This window comes from Lepus europaeus, chromosome 5, assembly GCF_033115175.1.
Source record: "Lepus europaeus isolate LE1 chromosome 5, mLepTim1.pri, whole genome shotgun sequence".
Taxonomy (NCBI): domain Eukaryota; kingdom Metazoa; phylum Chordata; class Mammalia; order Lagomorpha; family Leporidae; genus Lepus; species Lepus europaeus.
This window is the reverse complement of record NC_084831.1, coordinates 135557753-135570904: the sequence shown is the minus strand read 5'-3', so window position 1 is coordinate 135570904 and position 13152 is coordinate 135557753. Positions and strand designations below refer to the sequence as shown.

The 13152-nt window shown below is 40.6% G+C and overlaps 1 protein-coding gene across 6 annotated transcripts in view; it reads left to right on the top strand.

The window, feature by feature from the left end:
* The window catches only part of PRRX1 (paired related homeobox 1), a 92562-nt gene that overhangs the window by 58508 nt on the left and 20902 nt on the right, over nt 1-13152 (top strand). For all 6 annotated transcript variants that reach the window (XM_062192738.1, XM_062192735.1, XM_062192733.1 and 3 more), the window contains exons 2-3: nt 5028-5203; nt 9783-9964. In XM_062192738.1, coding sequence (XP_062048722.1) covers nt 5028-5203; nt 9783-9964 — 358 coding nt within the window. The remainder of the gene's footprint in view (nt 1-5027; nt 5204-9782; nt 9965-13152) is intronic.

Sequence of the window (13152 nt, the reverse complement as noted above, 5' to 3'; positions counted from 1 at the left end):
TAGAATTATCCAAAGATAATGTGAATCTAAGTATTTGCTATGTGCTGCAAGAAAGAATTATTGGAATTCAGAAATCACTCATCACTTTAAAACTTTGGATTAATTGCTAAATTCTAATATTATGTGACAGCACCAACTCTTTCAACCTTTCATGTCATTTAATTTATTAAGGTACTCTATCTCTTTTCTTTAGGAATAGCTGAATGTATTAAGGTGACAAAATATGGGCATACATAGAATTGGATCATCATTTTGAAAAAAAAGTACATACTAATACACAAGATCTATCTAGGAATTTAGCAAATGGAGAAATCAACATGGATTGGAGCTATCAGTCCTGTTTTATAGAGGATGTGAGATGTGAAATTTTTTAGGAATCAGAGTTCTTAGTCTGTATTGAAATGAAGTGTTGGGGCCAGTGTTCTGGTGTAGTGGGCAAAGCCTCTGCGTGTAATACTGGAATCCCATATTGGCACCAGTTTGTAGCCCAGCTGCTCCACTTCTGATCCAGCCCCTCCTGCTAATGGCCTGTGAAAAGCAGCAGAAGATGGCCCAATTGGTTGGGCACCAGCAACCACATGGGAGACCTGGAAGAAGCTCCTGGCTCCTGGCTTCAGCCTGGCTCAGTCCCGGCCATGGCAGGCATCTGTGGAGTACACCAGCAGATGGAAGATCTCTGTCTCTCCCTCTCTTTCTGTGACTCTGAATTTCAAATAAATAAGTATATAAGTAAATCTTTTAGAAAATAAAATAAAATGTGTCAGGGAGAGAAGATGCAAGGTGAGGAGGTATGCTACTGTGCTAAAGTAACCCTGTGTCTGTTTAATTGATGAAACAAGGACTATGGAGGTCATTGAAAAAGAAAATGCAAGAATCTCTGGTTCAAAACAGTTATTCAGTATGAGAAAATTTGAATTTTTTAATGGTTTGTTTGGTAGGAAATATAGCATGTGATACACATTGCCACTCTTTTTGCTTAGACTTTATTTCTTAAAGGTAATATGGAAAAATCTGTCTTTCCCATGAATGCTTTCTCTGGGTAGTGGTTTCTACTTTCATTTCTGATTTCCTGTTGTTTCTCTCCTGCACAGCGTAAATAGTGTCATGTGAACCTACGAGTGGAATGGAGTGAGGGGTCCTGGTTTCTAGCTCTGGTTGGGAGTCTCAGACTTACATTGTGATTTTGGACAAGTCACGTTATTCTTTGATGTCTCATTTACTTCATCCGTAAAATAAGATGGTTGGATCACATAATTTCTCGGCTTTGATTTCTGTCAATATTTTATGATTCATGATTCCAGTCGAGACCACACGTTGTCCTTCAGGTCATTTGGCCCATTTTATTAGAAGAATGGAAATAACTACATATTTGGAATTTACCCAAACTCCAATACAATTATGAAACCCAGGAGCACCTTGGATTTGAAACACAATTTTGCCACAAACACAGTTATGTTTACTATGGCTACTCTGCAGCGTGGTGAATCTTAACCACTTCAGAATGCCAAGGAATAAGACGCACTGTAATTTGCAATTGGACATCAGTATCTTTGGACATCCATAAAACTTTGGACAGCATGTGTTTCAAAATTAGCTTTCATTGTGTATTACTTTTGACAAGAAAGTTGATCCTTCCAGAATGATAAAAGCACACTGCTTTCTGTGGGCTGTATTCACCCAGAGTGCAGAATCTGATCGATGTGTTTATCACAGGTCCTTCAGATGCCCTGCATTTGTAAGCCTCTCCCGTGTTTATATTTCTCATGCTGCTGAAGATAATGCTGGACTCTGTTCTTCTGTATTCTTGGGGAAACACAGGGAGCTCACAGTTTGTGATTAGTGAGTAAAGACAGACGAAGCACACGGCTGCCGCTCGAGCTGTCTCTGTTGCCCACCCATTGTCTCTGTCTATTAGACTTGCACTTTGAAGGACATTTGCCAGACACAGGCTCTCCGTACCCCCTGTATTTGTGTGTCTTTTCTCACCTTCAGCATGATCTGAGCTGATGTTTTCATTTGTTAAAAACAACAAGAACTTCACTGGGAAACTTTTGCTGGAATCTTTTCAGGTCATCATAGCTATTTATTCCCTGTCATAAAGTATAATTCTCCATTTCCCCTACTCCCACGTCAGGGGAGTTAGTGGTTTACGGTGGACAGGCAGTGGAATTTGAGTGAACAGTGGAAGATTTCAAAGAACTACTGAGAGATTATGTAGCAGGTTGTAGTACTAAGAACAAAACATAAAATACTCTTGGTCTGGATCAGACTTTGGCAGTACAAGAAGAACTAGGCTTGTAAAATAGTATAAGGGATTTAGAATTTGTGGCTGTACCTGAGAAAGTGTTTTGAGGGAAGATAACAAATCATGGGATTGGCTTAGTAAGGAAATTCCTTATATGGTTAAAGGTAATAGCCTAGAGTATGTCCAGTTGGTTTCAGTTTGGCAAAGTTTGGATTTTTCTTTTGCGGATTTTGGTTTAGCAGGGGCATGAAATTCAGGTTCTGGTGCTGTCACACAGGTCTGCATGACCCAGAGAGACCTGAAAGGCCAAACACATGCAGAGGTCTTCCAAAAGTTTGTAGGAAAATGGAATGAAAAGAGATCATTTTCCATGAATTTTTGAAGCTCTTTTGTAGAACTGTAGACAGAAGTCCTAGGAGGAATAAGAGGAAGACTTCTAAACATTTAAATGGAGGGAGGATGCAGATGCAAGATGGTTGCTATTGGTCCTAGGTGTTTAAGATCTAGTGTTGATATTATTGTAAACTACTTTTTTGAAATAGCTGAATAGTGGTGCAATCAGTGATGTCGGGTGAAGTATTCAAGGCCTTGATAGATCTCAGAAATTATGACTGAATTGGTCCCATTCTCAACAAGCAACTGATCTAGCATTCTTACTGAGCATGTCACAAAAATGCCATCAAAGCAGAGCTCCTCACTGATGCACTGCAAATGTGATAAACCAAAGATGTGATTGACTGAGCCACCATGAGCAGAGAGGATGGGTGTGAGCAGTTTCTTGGCTGGAGGAATGTGGTTGAGATCAGCTAATTTTTTTTCCACAGAAAATTTTCTAACGACAAGAGAAGTTTCACGTTTCCTCTGAAAACAAACTCAACAAACCCTTACTATATCTAGGTGTTTTAATTATCAAGAGGAAACGCACAGTCTCCATTCTAAGCTCCAAGGACATTCCTGGTAAGGTCACATTGACAACAAAGAAAGGGTCTCTGGGCTAAAATACTTAGAGTTTTTGATTATCATAGGGATATCTGGGTTAGGAGCTCCTAGATTTGAACTATACTTTCTATCCTCACACAAACACCCTCAATTTATTATGGGAATAATATTGTAGGAAAGGTGGGTGTCATTATTCTCAGGATATAATAATTTGCGCTAGTAGTTTTGTTGAGTGTGCTGTGTGTTTATAAACAGAGATGATCAAGAGACTCACATGTTAGGAAGAAGGCTGAGAGCTACTTTCTGTTGAATGTGGACCATACAGTCATCTTCCCTACCCTCACTCCAACTCCTCATAATTTTCTTTGGGTTGATTCTCTTTGGGGAGAAACTATTGGAAGTAGAAGTCCAGTTCTTTATCCTAGTATGAGACTTGGCAAGTTGGTGTTGTAAATTTCTGAGAGCTACACAGACTCTGAGTTTGCTTTAGACTCAGGGTGATGGTTTGATGGTGATGTTAGCATAATTGATATTCTGCTGTGTTTCACATGTCCATCACTGTTGCCTGGGGCTGGGGGAAGGTGGTAGGACAGGAGCATACAACTCTGACAGCTTTGGCAAGCTGGATGATTAAGTTGTTAGGACATTTTGGGGGTAACTTAGAGAAAATCAAGGAGGATTTTTGACAGATGAAACCTTGGTGCTGTGATTCTTTGACAGTTCCTAAGACCTCAGGGCCCTAGACGCAACTGTGGGTGACACTATTTGAAGGTTCATTTGGTGCTGTTGCCCTTTCTTCAGTCCTCATAGGTTGACCTCTAAGCTAATGTGAGTTTGGGTTGATGGTGGTACAACACAAGCTGTAGTCTAGCCTGAGACCCATGCAGCTTGCCCTAGCAATGGCACATAGCCTTGGGTGAATGCTGTAAGAAGGTGAATGCATGGTGGGGCTGGCACTGTGGCGCAGTGGCTTAATGCCCTGGCCTGAAGCACAGGCATCCCATATAGGTGCTGGTTCAAGATCCAGCTACTCCGCTTCCCATCTGGCTCTTTGCTATAGCCTGGGAAAGCAGTAGAAGATGGCCCAAGTCCTTGGGCCCCTGTACCTGGGTGGGAGACCTGAAAGAAGCTCCTGGCTTCTAGCTTTGGATTGGCACAGCTCCGGCTGTTGCAGCTAATTGGGGAGTGAACCAGCAGATGGAAGACCTCTCTCTCTCTCTCTCTCTGCCTCTCCTCTCTCTGTGTAACTCTGACTTTCGAATAAATAAATAAATCTTAAAAAAAAGCAAGTGAATGCATGGTAAAACCAAAATCCCCTCTAATTTGCTTTGAATATATTTGCTCCTTTATTACTTTACATTCATTTTTATGTGTCTATGTTGGGAAGACGGAACAAGGAGGTTTCTGGTCTGCTTGATTATGAAAATACATGAATGAACATTACTGTGACAAATAAGTTATGAAACAATCTACTCTTCCTCCATCTTTAGAGAAGAGGGGCCATGAGCAGGAGCGAAATTTTCCTTTGGCCCTCTTTGACAAAATAGACTTCAAGGGACATGCAAATAATGTTTATCTCACAGTTCAGATCTGACCCCAGATGCAGAAGCAATAACCAAGCACAAGAAATGCCGGGGGGACAACACATGGAGTTTTTGGCATATGGACTCATAAGCACCAATGCCCTTGTTTGCAAATGGAAAGTGGCAAAGTTGCATTTGTCTACAATAGTTTAATAAGGATGTGAGTAAGTGAAGCGATATCTCACTGTAGATATACCATAAACTGTGTTAACTGGAACCTCTAAAGTGAGGTTGGACCTTATCAATTTCTTCTATTCCAGATGATCAGCTGAACTCAGAGGAAAAGAAGAAGAGAAAGCAGCGGAGGAACAGGACAACTTTCAACAGCAGCCAGCTGCAGGCTTTGGAGCGTGTCTTTGAGCGGACACACTACCCTGATGCTTTTGTGCGAGAGGATCTTGCCCGCCGGGTGAACCTCACCGAGGCCAGAGTGCAGGTAACTCAGGTTGTGGGAGGTTGGCATCAAGTGTTCCCCTCCTTAGAGGAATGTCTCATAAGGCTATTTTAAAAAACACCAGTTTAGGTTTTAGACTACATCTGGTACTAGTAAGGGTTACAAAGAGGCAGCCCAAGGACAGAATCCACTTTCTAGCAGTGTTTCCTTGTGTTGCACAGGACAAAATATTCCTGACTACAGTTCATCTCATTCACGTTATTTCTGACTCTTCCAGATTCATAATATAAGCATTGTCCATCTGAGCATTTGCATCTGCACTGCCACCTTCAACTTGAACTCTGGGGTGGCCAAGCAGATTAACTCCTTTTTTCTCACCTTGGATTTCCTTTCTAGCATTTGGAAGTGTATAAACCTTTGAGAAACTTGTTGTAAGTACACATTATCACGAACACTTGTGGGAGTAGGAAATGGATACATAGGAACTGAATACATTTAAATAGTAGATGATTTTATTTGTCCTTACAATGTTGGTGAACAAGGGTGAGGGCACGTTAGAATAGGACAAAGAGAATAATGATCTTTGCTAATATTAATGCCATGACATGTCAACTAAACACCAGATTTCTGGAAAATAATACAAACCTTGATTAGTAGTAGTAATAATAATATAAATCACTAATGCTACTTGAACCCTATGTGCCAAGTAATGTTATTTAGATAACCAATCCATTTAATTCTCACATCAGTCCAATGATATGAATTGTGTTCTTCATCTTGCAAATGAGGAAACTGAGGCACAGAGAAGTTAGTGTTTTGTGCAATGTCACACAAACAGGAAGTACTGAAAGAGTATTTGAACAAAAATACACAGATCTAGAGTTCATGCTTTTAATCTCTACAGTAGTCTTTGAAAAAACAAGAGTCTCATAACTAAATTCTTCTTTAAACAGTGCTTTGCTATCTCTGTTGAAAGATTTTATTGTTTTCCATATTGCCTGCTAACAAGCTGCTGTTCTGATAAGGAGGTTGAGTCAAATCTATTTTGTCTTCCTGAAGAAATTATTATTTATATACCCATGCTCAGTCTGAGTTGGCAGGGTTTCCTTCTGCAAATGATAACCCTCTACCTGATAGAAACTGGAGCTAGACCCCAAGGGTCTTGACTAGGGTAGGGACCCTATCTGTGCCCTGAAACACAGTTTACTGATGTTGGGAGTTGAAGCAGAGGTCCTGAAGTTCTCTTCAGCCTCAAGAGAAGGTGGGAAAGAGTTTTCCCTGTGGGAGGAACAGAGACCTCCCCCAAAAGTGTTCTCCAAGAGACAAAAATAAAACCCTCAATGACAAAAGCACGACGTCGTCTGGGCCTTGTGGGACCGCTGAGTCTACGAGCAAGGGCAGTTCCTCAGGGCTCCGTGGAGAGTGATCCACGGGGAAAAACTCAGTTCCGGTTTCTCCACCCTGCACTGAATGCAGAACTGGGAAGTCTGCCTTCCCACACCCTCCTCCCGGGTGCTGCTCTTCACAGCTCTCTAGCCACATTCTGCCATCCCTTTTAAACGCCCCATGGCTCTTATGACCTGATTTCAACTTGCAGTGGCGTAATGCATGATTTCAACCCAGTAAGCTACAGCCCTTTAAGGAACCACATTTGCTGTGGTTGTATAAATTTTAAATAAGGAAAATTGAATAGGGCAATGGTGAGAATTGAAAGTTAAATGCCAAAAGGCCACTTATCGGTTGGGAGACTATCACAACCGGCATATGCCTTCTTCCACCTTTCCCATGCTATCATGGTCTAGCAACTTTCAGAAAAGTGAGCATTTCACCAGCAAGCAGGTGAGAATTCTCCCTCCATGACTTTGTTCTTTCTTCACAAAGCCTTATTCTTCCCCAAGAACAGATCCCCTTCTGGGCTTTTTCATACTTATGGCTTTTGTTGTAGCATGCCATGTAATATATTGAGTTGCAGATGAACCAACTCCCCCCGCTGGATGGAGGCTATGTTTTATTAACCTCTTCAAAATTAATTTTTCCTCCTCCAACATTTATCAAGCACCCTTTGTACTCCTGGGCATGTGTTTGGTTTGTGGAGGATAAAAAGGATGCTTGCCATCTCCCTGAGGATGTTATGGACTTGGGTAGAGAAAACAGTTGTACAAGCCATACTGTTATAATATTGGAAGGTGATTTGTACATTGGAAGAATGTATGAGAATTTGTGACAGAGTGTAAGAAGCAAGGGAGGATACACCTTTATTAAGCACCCACCGTGGACCAAACCTTTTAACTATTTGGGAGATGGGTATTATTATCTCTAATTGACTGGGGGACGAAGGAACAGATCAATAAGTGAAGTAGCCAGTATTTTTATCCAACTCTGTTACACCTTTAAGTCATGTTCTTCATAGAGGTGATGTTAGAGTTGAATCTTAAAGCGTATATGGTCTTTGACACTTGGAGAGAGACGGGGAGAGTGTCACGGGCAAAGGGAGCTCCTGGTGTGAATATACACAGGAAATAGCTTGACACATTTGGGAGTCTTCAGGTAGTCTTGAGCCTAGGTTAGGAGATGGAATGATACAGGTCCAGTGCACGGGGTTGGAGCTAATTCCTGAACAGTGTTTGCTCTGTGGTAAGAAATGTTGGTTTTATTCTCTGAGGAATGAGGAAACCTTAGAAGGTAAGTCAGGGCACTGATGTGACTATATCCACATTTAAAGATTTATTTATTTGGAAGTCAGAGTTACAAACAGAGAGAAGGAGAGGCAGAGAGAGAGAGAGAGAGAGAGTGAGAGAGAGGTCTTCCATCTGCTGGTTCACTCCCCAGTTGACTGCAATGGCCAGAGTGAGCCCATCTGAAGTCTGGAGCCAGGAGCGTCTGCTGGGTCTCCCACATGCGTGCAGGGGCCCAAGGACTTGGGCCATCTTCTACTGCTTTCCCGGTCCATAGCAGAGAGCTGGATGGGAAGTAGAGCAGCAGGGAATTGAACTGGTGCCCATATGGGATGCCAGCATTGCAGGCGGCAGCGATACCAGCTCCACCACAACACCAGCTCCAACTATATCCACATTTAAAATGATGACTCCAACAGCAATGTGGAGGGCACATTTGGAAACTGAAGAGCTGGGTGTATAAGAGACCAGGGAAGAACTGTCCAAGTTCCACCTCTGTCAATTTCCACCAGGCCCTTCGTGCTGCACCACCCCACAGGGCACCCATCATGTGCTGCTTTATGTGAATGCTGCTCCCTAAGGCCCTGCAAACATCTCACTCTACACCATAGAATTCTCCCACACTTTGTCATACATTTTCCTAGTTGCTGCTAAAATACTTGTTTTGCATTTTTTCAAATGTGTGTGTCTTCCTTTAGTAGATCGTGTGCTGCTTAAAAGCAGAGATTCAATCTTTCTGACCTCTCTCTTGCCAGCTTTTAGTTTTGGGCCTGGACTGCAGCAGGCACTTTGTAAAGCTTTTTTGAATGAGTAAATAAATGGATACAATTCTTCCAGAGACTGGAAGAGTTGATCATGAGTTGGTGTCCTTGAGTTCAAAACCTCAGCTTTATTTGTGTGCACATCAGCAGATTAACCAATCTCATTGAAATTGTCCCCTCAACTCTGAAATAGAAGAAATAAAACCTTTATGTGGCATTGTTGTGATAACTAGAAGTTGTCTATGTGATGTTCCTGTGTCAGTTTATGTCCCTTGTAGCATTTAATAATGACAGATGTAGTAATACTGGCAGTAGTAGATACTGGCAGTGCTGTCCCTATCCCTAGTACATACAGCATGCAGCTCAGTCAGCGTCCAGCCTTTAGGATCTGATTGCTCTGCTAGAAGTTTCTTTCTACAACTCCAAGAGATGGCCCTGCTTGTGTTCAGCATTTCCAGAAGTGTTGGAGTGTTAATATCCATGATTGGGAGAGGCCAGGGTACAACTACCCAGCGCTCTCACCCCTGAGGAGAGAAGACTCAGAATTACATATACTGCATCAGTCTTAGTGTTTGGAGTTCCTGCAGGATTGAGCCAACAGGCAACTGGCTTCATAGCATACACTTTAGCAGTTGCATTTTCTTCTAAATTATTTCCTTAACCCTTACTGCTGTTTCTTGCATTTCCCAAATAAAACAGTTTCTTTTTAAATCTATATTGGATAGTCTATTTTTGGGGAAATGCAGAATTTTATTTAGATATCTACTCGGCATTATATAAGCACGTGAAGTGTTCATGTTTTGAAGAATTTTGAAAGAGCTTTTAGAAATCATTGTATCTGTGGTGGAAGTCTGATGAGATTTCTTTTTTCTTGATTACAATTACAACAGGGCTTATAATCTATATTTTGCTGTCCCATGGTTTACTCACAGATGCCATCTCAAGGTCTTGATTGCTTGAAGTATTTCATGGTGCAATTATAATAGTTTAACTCTTCAAGCTCTAGAGCATGATCCACGGAGGAAGCAGTATGGTGTTTCTACTTTCTAGGAAGAATTCCATACCATTTTATATCTTCCATGGGAAGGTATTAAATAGTAAAAACAACCAGAATTGCATTTATGTAACCATTTCTTTTTTTCCTCTCCTTCCTCGTGCCCTTATCTCCTCCCAACGATCTTCCAGGTGTGGTTTCAGAACCGAAGAGCCAAGTTCCGCAGGAATGAGAGAGCCATGCTGGCCAATAAAAATGCTTCCCTCCTCAAATCCTACTCAGGAGACGTGACTGCTGTGGAGCAGCCCATCGTACCTCGTCCTGCTCCAAGGCCCACCGACTATCTCTCCTGGGGGACAGCTTCTCCGTACAGGTGAATGACTGGCCCACTCTCCCTTGCTCCACTTCCACACGTTTCTCAGCGGTCAGTCTTGTTCAAAGCTGTTTGTGCAGCTGGCTGACATTTCTTACTGGGTTGACCTCTTCAGAGACATTCAACTTGCTGACATCCCCAGTTTTTCACAGCAGATTACTAGTTGCCCCAGGAGCAGGGTTTGGGGCAGAAGAGAGAGGGGCAGGCCATCAGCAATCTCCTCTCGGACTCAGGAACTCTTGCAAAGGTTTCAAAGATGGGGAAGAATCTAAAAGAAAAGATGATTAAGCTATACCCAGTGTCCCTCTTGCAACCTTTCTGGAACAAAACTTTATTCTACTTCCAAATTTAAGATAGATTTGTTTTATTATGTTCATGTAGGGATACTTGTAAGGCTCCAAGTATAGAGCCGAAGGCAGTTCACAGTAAAAATGACTTCAGGTGAAAAGAAAAGAAGGATGGAAACATGGAAAGGAGGAAGGAAAGGAGGGAGAGAGACAGAGAGAAAAAAAAAGTAATTTGCAAGTTCATTCTGGCTCCTTTCATGGCCATAGCTCTTTGCCCGTAGCTTGGGATTTCTTGATTCCAAACGTCTTCTTTTTCTATTGTGAATTCTTTTCTTCTTGACTAAAGTTTTCTTTGGAGATCATTGTGTATGTGTGTGTGTGTGTGCACGCTCATGCATGCACATGTGCTCATGTATGCATGTGTCTGTGGGCGTGTTTCTTTTAAATAAAATCAGAATGTATAAAACACATCAAACTTTTATATTAACAAGGTGAAAAGGTTGGAACAAAGTTAACAGAGAACTATTTCAATCTCACAGAGAGGCTTTTTAACCTCCATTTATTATGCTGTCCAGAAAATATAGGTTAAGATTAGAAAAGAAGCAGAGAAACAAGTGCCTGATATGTTGTGATCAGTCTAGAGTGCCTTTCTTTGAACTTGAATCTGAGCACTCTTAGAAACCATGCCAAAGCTATATGTTCTCTCTGGCTGATTTTTGTATGCACAAGTGCATTTATTATGCTTTGGTTGACCTTTTCACTGTTTAGATTAACTAAGGAGAGGTTTGTAACTAGTTATAGGTGACCGTGTCTCAACCAAAGCTGAATTCCTGATGTGAAATGGCACATTTGTGAAATGCAGATACTTCTCAAAGGTTGCTAATATATCTAATGTTTTTTCTGTTCCAAATCATTTTTTTGAGACAAACTCTAAAAATGCCTTTGGGGATTTCATTTTATTCCCTCGGGTGGAATTAACTTGAATTTCTTTGGTCTTAGTACACAGAGACCCCATGTACAGGAAAATCCTATTCTGGGCTTCCATTCATCTTAGACATGGTATCTTACTGATTTTGAAAGATTGGATAGATCTGTGCATTCTATTTAAAATTTAAACTCCTAAAGACTTACTTAAGTCTTACTAAAGCCATATTTTGAAGAGCATTGTTAAGTCACACATTCTTTAATAATTTAAATAACTAGGAGGTTGCTTTGTTTCTTTTATAAATTTTGGTTGTCCATACAGTCAGCAAAGGGCTTGCGAAATAGATGAGTAGCTCAAAGCCTCATGTTTTAAGATCTCTGGTTGGAGTTTTATCATGACCAGGAAATAGTGCTCCTTTTTCTACATGGGTCCTTGTTAGGAAATTTTCACACTAGCTATAAAGAATCCAGATGGCTGCCATGTGGTCTTTACCAGTGAGAGACTGAGCAGAGCACACTGCATGAATGGAAATGAAATTCTTCCCAAGTTAATCAGGTTATCAGGTTAGATTACCTGAACCTCAGCTTAAGCCTCAGTGTCTACATCGTGTATTTTGTATATGGACATCTAACTGAAGTTAGCAATTTAAGTGTGCCTTTTTTGGGAAGTACTCTATTTTAATGGAAAAAGAATATATAGGAATACTAGATACATTTTCAAAAACACCCATAATTCTATCATCTTGTTATAACTAGTTTGTTTACTTTTGTGGTTAGAGTTCAATATTTTACATAGGTGTAGTTTTAGTGTACATATTGTTTTGTATTCTGCTCTTTTCACTTAAAATCATATAACCTAGTACCTTTGACTCATTTCATGGTATGCTTTTTATATCATTGCTCTCTTAGATACAGAGTTTGTAAAAACTAATTAAAACACTATCTTAGACTCTGATTGTTCATATTCTGTATGAAGAATAAATTAATCTCCAAATATAAGCAGAAATATGATGGTCTAAAGCAATAATTTAATCAATGATAGTATTTTTGGACTTAGTGTTGACTGAAGTGTTTATATTTTGGTTAATTTCTAAAAGTGATGAAAAGTGATACTGTTACTTGGAGACTTTTCTGCTATGTTTAGGATCAAAATACATCATGATTTTTGGTAGGAAATATAAATATTGTTAAGGAAATGTAAAAGAAAACAAATCATGAAAAGTAAGGAGACAATAGACCTTTGTACTATGGAAACCCACTCACTATTCCTGTTGTACTATTGTGTGAAGTTAGTTATTTCACATGTGACATTCATTAAAAGGCATTTGTCTTGGTTAATCCTCGGATCACTCCTGTGTGATAGCTCTGTCCCTGTTCCAGTTCCAAAGAAGAGGACACTGATCACTTGCCCAAGTTTAAGGCTTCAGGAGGCAGAGTTAGACCTTGTGTTTGTGATCCTTGCTTCTCTCCAACGTGTTAGGACACATGATTGTATATTTTTATTAAAAGCAAACATTGCATTGTAATGGAAGTAGAAAAAAGTATAAGACTTGAAAAGGATCTGAGGCTCTCTTTGTGACTGAAGGTCTGTCTCCGATCAGTGGTGTGTGCCTCAGCTGAGGTCCAACATTTAGAGTGTCTGGGCATCCCATTCAGGTGACCCATCTTGGGTAGTTGAAGGACAGTGAGCAGAGGGCAGTCTGCTGACTTCACAGCTCTCTCTTGAAAGGAGAAAGGGGGAAGCTTCGGCTCAAAAGCAGTTATTTGCATATGGTTAGAATTATGGGTGGGACAGAGCCCATACATTTTTACTGGATATCTTTATATAGAGTTGTGACTGTACTATTTATATCTATATTGGGACATTTTTGAAAGTGAAAGGGAAGTGATATTAATAATTATGCTAGTACAACAGGTATAAACCAAGATTGTTCCTAGCAAACTGGGTCATGTGGTTCACTGTAATTATAGTTGTGG